Below are 8,979 nucleotides of genomic sequence, written 5' to 3' on the forward strand. Positions count from 1 at the left end.
TCTTATAATAACACTTTATAATGTAGTGCTATTTATGCAATGTACTGTAAAAAAAAAAACGTACTGAAAAGACCCACTCTCTTTTATTAAACCTCCTAATAACTGCAGTATAAAATCATTTGCAGATGAAAATCTCCTGAAAATTGTAGCTTTGTAGCAAATATTTTTACTTCATTTTTAGTAGGTCTTACATTGGAATATCATTTGATACGTAGTTTGTGTTTGCTAGTTGTTAAATCTTTTGTATTTTTTTGTTCCATGTTTTTATTTTATTTTTAAATCCATTTAATAGTGATTGTTAAAAAAGTGCCGCTGTCTCTAAGCAATATGAGCTGTGTTTCAGAGACAAAGAGAAAAAATATGTAAAAGAATTGGGAAATCTACTGAAATAAGAATTAGCACAGGCTGAAACTAGCCTAGTACAACAATTTCATTATCAGTGAGAACTGAGCCTAAAACATGGAGGAAGCAACTAGACGACCATTTTATTAGCTAGTTATATAGTGATAAAGCCTTGTGCCCCACAATTCATCAAAGACATTTGATGACCCAATGTACATTTTGCTGGTATGAACACCAGACTTTTAAGTGACTTGTCCCTACTGAAGCAGCACGGGGGCTGCTGATGGCCCCTCTTACCTGCTGCCCAAGGTCTAGGCCTACTTAACATTGGCTAAAATTTGCTGCTCGGTTCACCTGTTGTGTTAGGAAGCGCTTGGGAAGCTCAGTTGGGTCAGCTCCACATTCCTCCATACTTTATGGGTTAGACTGAGCTAGTTGTTTACTTCAAGCCCATTACTGCTCACAAAATTATAGGTGTAACACAAGAGTAATGCTTACTGCACAATCTCGGGAGAATTGGGGTGGGGGGCAGCAGGTAGCTCTTCAGCTGTCAGTTTTTTCCCAGGATAACTTTTCACATCAGAACATATTATGTCCTGCCTTATGTAGGATGTCAAAATGCAGAGAAGAGAATCAGTTACTTACTTATCCATCCCAACATGAGAAATGTATGAGTCCTGGAGAAAATGATGTGGTCGCCCTACCTTAATCCTCAGTTCTGCATTTAGCTGTGTGAATATAATGGTCAAACCCGCCACTTGCATTCCAATTTATTAAACAACACATTAGAATATGGTGTATTAATGTATGTGTTTGGGAATATTTTATATTGTAGTGATCTCCTGAAGGCTATATAATTTGCTCACCCATTGTTTATCTCCCTAGCAGTCAAAATTTCCTTTATTTGTTTATCATTATTATTTTGATGCTAATTGCAAAGCTACTTTGTTCATCTCAAGATCTTCAAGGATAAATAAATGAAGAGCTTGTTCTGTAAACATGTTTGCTTACACAGAAGTACTCAATTAGCAATTGTGTGTGCAGAGAGTCTTCAAGAGAGTTTAGCAATCATGCAAATAAGGTGAAGGTGCATGTGATAAGATTTAATTGCATTATCTTAATACAAAAAGGAAACCGCAGGGAAGCTCACAGTAGATGTATACTTCCTTCATAGAGAGCAAGTGCCAAAAGGCTAATCTAAGAGTTTTATCCTTTAAAGTTAGTACCTGTGGCTCAGGTTGACACCTGGGGATGCACGTCCTAGAGCACCAAACTTAGAGTGAAGCAAATAAAAAAATCTCACACTCTCAAGTATATGTTAAAGTTTGCATCCCAACTCTTTCTATTTACATTATGTACATGCTTTCTAAATATAAAGACTTTTGTTTTTTTATTGCTATTGAATATCGGTACAGTGACTACAAAACTTAATGATCCTTTTTTTGTATGAAATTAATTTTTTTTACTTAATATATGAAGTATCCCACACAATAACAAAATGTCTAGCATTTAAACAAAAAAGATAATTTTTAATAAATAACCATTTCCATGACACTGATGATAACTCATTTCTGATGATACATTTGCCTTTACACAAATACAAACAACCCAGGTTAAAAGAATGTAGTTGTAATTCAGTGTCAAAATCTCAGTTCCTAACATAAAACTCCGTATTTAATAACTGAAATGTTGACCTTAACGCCTAGGACAAATGCTCCACTTTGGGACGGTTTATGTATTTTTCTATATGCATGAATAATATACAAAACTGATTAAAAAAATGCATATAGCCTTATTAGCCCATGAGAAAATGCAGTTTTGAGTTGACGTTTTGTTGGCCCAACAGAGAAAGATATAACATTACACAAGCTTCCAGGACCTCAGAGGTCTTCTTCAGATGGATTATAATGTGTCCTATCTTAAAGGGGCCATTTCACCCGAGAAAATGTCTAATAGATGTGTTTAAGTTATTTAAAGTTGTTCAGTGAATTCTTAAATACATTTCAAATGACTCCATGGTCATTATGCTATTGCCTTAATACAAAATATACACATTTACATTACTGTGTTCTATTTAATGTTTGTTATTTTATAATCAAAAATCTGAATCTGAGATCAGTATAATTTACTCGACAGAATAATCTAGAGCAAAGTTACAGGACAATCTAGACATTGTATAAATTGTTAAATTTTCCTGGCAGGGAAGTACAAAAAGACTATTAATTCTACTTTTTTCTATCAATCATAGGATATTTCAGACTGACTCACTATCTCTTGACTTTTGAATTTATACGTATGTACAAAAGCATGACAAGGACATTACTGAGATTGGTTTCATGATGTGAAATTGGATAAGGTGCCGTATGAATAAATTGTGAATAAACAGTGAAAGCTCAAACTGAAGTAAAGACAGTTTTTCTTCATCCCTATAAACAAGAAACTATTAAAATACATAGAGGACGACTAGAAAATAAACTTGATACATATCTGTGCATGAATAGCTTGCACATTAAAATAACCTAAAAAGATTGCATTGTTATCTTTATTTGTAAAGTAAAAGCTATACTATCAATTTATAAAATATATAACAAGAAAAAACCATAAGTGTGGGAACCTTCTGCCAAATAAGATAGTCTGGTCCATTGACAAATGGGCCACCAATGACAGATCGCTGACAATAGCATTTAGAGGCTCCAATAAAAGCAAGTTGAACTAGGCTCTCCAGTTCGCATGTTACAGGCATCTTACTATGTGCCACTGAGTCAGTTTTTATACCGTTGATATCAGATGGGCCTACACCCTCTGTTTGGTGAAGACTGCTGCAGATCATTTAATCCTGAAAATAAATTTTGTTTTTAGAAAACTTTTATATAAACTTTTTTTTCATTAATCTTAAGCAAGCCTCATTAATATGACAACTGACGTAGAAAAATGTCCAATTGTACATTCCGTCTTTAGACCTTGTTCAGGGTTTAGGTGAGCTGTTCCTGCTCTTCCAATCTAAGTGGCAGTGGTCAACATTTTATTTATTCTATTTACAATCATATGATTACATATTATTTTATATCATTACATATTATAATATTCCAATAAAAAATAGAGTTGCTACCAATGTGTGAACTCTGTAGTGTGGTCTTCTAGACTCCTGGACCTTAAAATGACCAGCGAAGTTATCTGGTTGCCTTGCAGTGGAACTCTTATATTGCACCAGTAATGTGATCTTACTCAAAGGGAAGGTTAGTATTGCTTCATTTTTGAAAATTTGCCCAATCTAACACTGTCATGAATATTGAGGGACATCCTATCCTAATCTGCTTACACCTTTTTATGTAGATCGAATTAATAATGTAGAAATATATTAGAATATTCTTATTACACCTGTTCAAATACAATAGCAGGTTATTCGGCTTCCCCAGTAACACTCCAACCTGTTTGGAAAATGCAACCTTTCATATTTACTTTGACGCAAGTAAGAGAAGACAACAACTTTATGGAGAGACAGCTGGATATTTAGCACTATTTCCTAAAGTGCCTAAGAATTCCAGACTTCAAAGTAAATTACGTGTAGGTGTAAGTCAATAGAGTAACCACATAATACATTTCAGGTCTTGAAGAAGGCTTTGCTGCCTTGACTAGAAAACATTTTTTTTTTGCATATTGATACAAAGAACTGCAAACACAATGATACAAATATGTGCATCAAGATAGATACTTTTTAATATATATTTACAAAATAACCCAATTGCTGTGATACATTTTAAAAGCCATATTTCGAACCCTACACTTTATTTTCATTTGTTTGCCTGCAATGCAACAAGTTACAAATGATTAAATAGATACAAGACCATTGGGCCACCATCATTGGGAAGAGGAAATTAAATGCATGATAGGATATGCAATGATATGTTAGTGCAAGTCTGCTGGGCAATTCAAAATGGACAAAGTATATATACTCCCCACTGATTCTGTGAAGTTTTGCTCTCTGTATCAAGTATATTACCATTTTGATCTTTACAACAGTTTAATTTGATTGTTCTAATTCCCTGCATGCATACCATAAGAGGTGATTTTGTTAATGAGAACCAAGAAGGCACTTATCCTATATGGTTAAAATTGTTATCTGCAATATATGCATTGTTTAAATTACTGAGATGAAAAGTAATTTTAAAAATCCACACAATTCTGAATTAATAAGTAACTGCTAAAATGCACATATTTTTCTATTGTAAGGCACAGTTAAAAAGGTCAAGAGTCTCACTTATAATTAAAATTGTATGAATATTAAACATGAAAGTTTTTTCCTGCAAACTAGTGATAGCAATTTTCATTTGCTCTGAATAATTTCAAGTGGGTCTCTTGACGAGTTCAATAAATTAGGTATATAAAACAAATCTTATATGAGAAGTTCATTTTTATTTTGTTCAGCACTTTAAAGTTCTATTTAACAACTCATTTGTGCTCTTGATCACAAGACTCTTTATAAGATTCTGAACAGGTGCACAAATGGTGGAGGAAATATTGAATTCTGATTGCCAATACATAGTTTGTTACTCTCTTCTCTGTCAAAATGAGCCTGATCGTCTGGTCTTATATTTATGAAATAAAATTGCGTTATGAAATCCATTAGTGGAATCCATCCTATTATAGAGTTGTACTGTGCCATAACAAGAAAAAAGACCCAGTTTGCTAAAGATGATACCATTTCAAGCTTTTAAGATAATCATCTAGGTCTCTTCTTCAAGCCATTACCAGGCAGAAAGTGCCAGAAGAAGAGACCTACATAGTCTTGTAAGCTTACAATCTATTCTACTCCAGTTAGCCAATAAGAGGTATCATTACCATATTCGGAATCCATGCATTGACATTATTAGAGTGCATTAGGTTAGCAATATTAGTAATTCAACAGGAATTGAACATCATTTATTTATGAGACAACACCACAAAATCTCAATGGTCTATAAATGCCCCGAATTATTTTTTTAGTATATTAAACATTGTGACCCTTCATTGCAATACTTTGAATTAAGTATTATTAGTTATTAGTACTGACAAACACATGCAGCTAACCGGATAGTGACCTCAAGTCATAAAGCCTTGTTCCTAAAACTACTCTAATCAGAGACAGATCTGTGGCATTCCAGTTTCCCGGTTCTATACATTTCAAAAGTTAATCAAACATGATGTCATGAGTAGTCCACTGTGGATTTAGAGCAATAAATCCATTAGCTCTTCATTTAATTTTGGCAGAATGATTGATTTATATTATTAAAATCTAAATTATATATTTTTATAGGAACAAGTTCTCCACAGAAATTACAGCGTACGTTTCACAGGAAATAGGAAATATTTTAAGTGACGTCACATCTACCAGCAAACACAACAGCTTGCGTGTGCCGGTTCAACATGTATATTGAATATGGCTCAGATATCCCACATTCTAACATCTCTCATAAGCTAACTGGGTTAAGCTTGACCGATTACCCTTTCTTATAAGGAAACACAATGGGTTTATCCAAATGTTTTTTTATTAAAAAAACTTATAAAACACAAATTTAACACTCTTAATTTTGTCATTCACTCTGAACATTCAAACAGACATATAAAAATATAGACATTTACAAAATATTTACATATATTACAAAAATTATTATAAAAAAAGGCACATTGAGGGTTTTAATAAGCAGAGAAAGCTGAAAATGTGCATTGCATTTTCTCTGTGCATGTAAAATCCGCATCTATTATGAAATATCAATATCAAACCCTTATTTTTTGCACTTATCCCATACATTATATAGAACAGAACATACACCAGGAATGTCGCAAGGCACATCTTTTAAAAGGCACGTGCTCTACTTTTTGAGTCTCTTCAGTCCAAAGTTGCACCTGAGATTTATGTGAATTGTCTTCAAGGCTAAAATAGCTCAGGAAATAATGTGCTCTTCTTGGAAACCTTTGCTGAAGGGAGTATGTTTTTATTTCCCCATCTTGCCACCTTGAAATGTTTTAATTCATACTGAAAACACCCCATCCATAAAGTCTTATTTGGTGCTTTTGGTATATATTGCATTTGATTCTTCTTTGACTGCCTTGGAACAAGGACCCTGAATGAACTTGTTAAGTCCCGGTAAACATACATTGACTGGAGAGACACCATCAGTGTGCTACACAGCAGCCAGATTCCTCATGCTTGTGAAGAAGGGACATTCTGGAGAAAGTTTTGGAACAGTTCTTGCATTGATATTTCTTCACATCAGAATGTGTTTGCAGGTGAGCTCTTAAATTAGATCTATCTGCAAATGCTCGATTGCAATGTGGACATGAAAAGGGCTTTTCTCCTGAGGAAAAGAAAAGAAAAAGTTTTTAAAAACATGAACAAAAATACTGTAAATAACAAATGCATAACATACACCAGTACATAAAGTATAGTAAATTATACATGAATATATATTTTCTGTTTCAAATTTAACCTCTTAGGTGCCAGATGTAGGCTGTATTCCATTCATCTGGAGTCTCTGACAGCCCTTGTAGATTTTTGTGAATCATAGGCACCAGGAAAGAATTATTGTAAATGATTTTGCTAGAGACACTTTTAAATGCTGATTGGCTGATCCCCCTAATGTGATCATACTGTAAGTAACTTCGACATCCAAGTGGGAATAGCACATTACCAGCAAAATGAGCTGGATTATATTAAAGCCTGCCTAGCTGAAACAACCCACCCATCGTTTAATCACATGCGTTGCATTACCATCTATTGGACCATGCTATTTCCATTTATGATGGAGGGAAAAGTAGAACAGAGTTAACTCAACATTCCTTTCATGTCTGAAATTGGTGCAAACATGTTGGGCTTTGCTTGTTTATATTGTCAGAGACTTGCACAGCTCTTGTAGTTTTGTACTGCACCAACCAGCAATTAGACTGCAAATGTTCCTTATTTTACTTTCAGAAATCAATGCATTTTATTTACATTCTAGACAAATAACACATATATATATACACTAAAAACTCATAGTCTGTTCAAACAATGGCTAAAAGTATTAACCATTTATATGCCAAGAATGTGACACTGGCTGTAAAAAAAAGTAAAATGCAGTTTGTTAAGCTATTTCATGCACTAGACAGATATGGGCGTATTAACCCTTTGTTGACCAGGTGGGCACTCCTTCCTACCTGTGTGAGTCCTGATGTGTCCTTGCAGTAGCCACGGTCTGGAGAAAGCCTTTCCACAGATCTTGCACACACAGGGTAAGGTGTGTGTCCTGATGTGCATTTTCAGTGCTCCCAGGCTCACATATTCCTTTTCACAGTACTTGCAGCTGAACGATTTCCTAGACTGTACATCGCACTGCAGCTGTTTGTGTTTTGCCAGCCCAGAAAAAGTCGAATAGGTTTTACGGCACAAGCTGCACTGGAACTTTTCGGCTTCGATTGCATGGGGGTCAGAAAGCTTGGTCGGAATTCGCTCCTCTTCATCACTGATCGGGCTTTCCGAGCCACTGTGGTCTTTAGATGAGGCGTCGGACTGTGGAAGGGGACTGACACGTCCTAGTGATGATGGGTATCCAGAGAGAGGCGAGAGATCGTGGGGCAATGGGGAGGGCAGCAGGCCATTCCAGACTGTGATGGGGCTGTAGGCAACTGTGCTGAGGATGTCTGGCTGAGGAATGATGGATACGGGATATCTTTCATACAGAAAAGGGGATATAAGCACTGGGGACACAAAACAAGAACAACAATAAGTAATCAAGCAAACTAAGGCTAAGCATTAAGTAAATGGAACATCCATACCATTAAAAGTTAGCAAAACTATGTGATCCATATTAAATTGACCATTAAATATGCACATTCTAGGAAACAAAATGCACAACTACTTAATTCACATCTTCTCTTCACTTCCATTTAACTTTTTTTGGGGAAAAAGAAATCTTAACTTTTTATCACTAATGACAATAAATAAAATATCAGGGATTCGGAAATGCCACTGCGATGTAGTGTATGTTTATATTCTGTGTGGGCACAGTTAGGGCTGTAAAGGCAATGAATGGGTTAAAACTGAAAGGGTCAATACGCAAGGCGATGATGGGGTTAAGTGCTAGAACAGTTACTAAAGTTCTAACTCCTCTTACCTGTATGATTGTCCAGCTCCCCATAATTTGGCTTTTTGGAGGAGTTAAAGTGTTTCTTGACCAAGAAGGATCGTGGCATTTTCAGCAAATGGGAAATGAGGCTTTGTCCAGAAGTTTGATCCCTGCTAAAGTAACGGTTCCCAAAGTGAGTGCAAAGCGATTCCCTCCCTGGCCACACACTTATCCCTACAGCATGGTCCGGGAGCTGAGTCCATGCACTGGAGTGAAGTGGCAGTGCACGGGCGTCTTGAAAAGTGCTGTAAATAGCTACTAGTCAGGTGCAGGAGGGGTGGGACCCGGGCTACTCCTCCAATCGCTTCCTAAATCGTATAATAATATCTGAGATTGAACATGCTTCCTTGGAAGAGGGGGGTTTTTTTGGGTGAAGGATCCAATCGTTTGGCTGAGAGTTAGAAGGTGTCTCAAGTTTCAGATCCTCCCATTGGGACAGTTAAGGATAGAGGAAGACTCCAGTGTCAAAGTGAGCGATTGTGGTCAAGAGACTGGA

At 35.8% G+C, this 8,979-nt stretch overlaps 1 protein-coding gene across 1 annotated transcript; it reads right to left on the bottom strand.

Moving 5' to 3' along the window:
- Positions 1-5,849: 5,849 nt before the first annotated feature.
- Positions 5,850-8,704, bottom strand: SNAI2 (snail family transcriptional repressor 2). The gene is made up of 3 exons (XM_053466803.1): positions 8,472-8,704; positions 7,516-8,055; positions 5,850-6,677 (listed from the first exon to the last, which is right to left on the bottom strand). The coding sequence occupies exons 1-3, from the start codon at positions 8,548-8,550 to the stop codon at positions 6,496-6,498; spliced, it is 801 nt and encodes a 266-aa protein (XP_053322778.1). The 5' UTR covers positions 8,551-8,704; the 3' UTR covers positions 5,850-6,495.
- Between the last annotated feature and the right edge of the window lie 275 nt (positions 8,705-8,979).

The sequence above is a fragment of the Spea bombifrons genome, chromosome 5 (genome assembly GCF_027358695.1).
Source record: "Spea bombifrons isolate aSpeBom1 chromosome 5, aSpeBom1.2.pri, whole genome shotgun sequence".
Taxonomy (NCBI): domain Eukaryota; kingdom Metazoa; phylum Chordata; class Amphibia; order Anura; family Pelobatidae; genus Spea; species Spea bombifrons.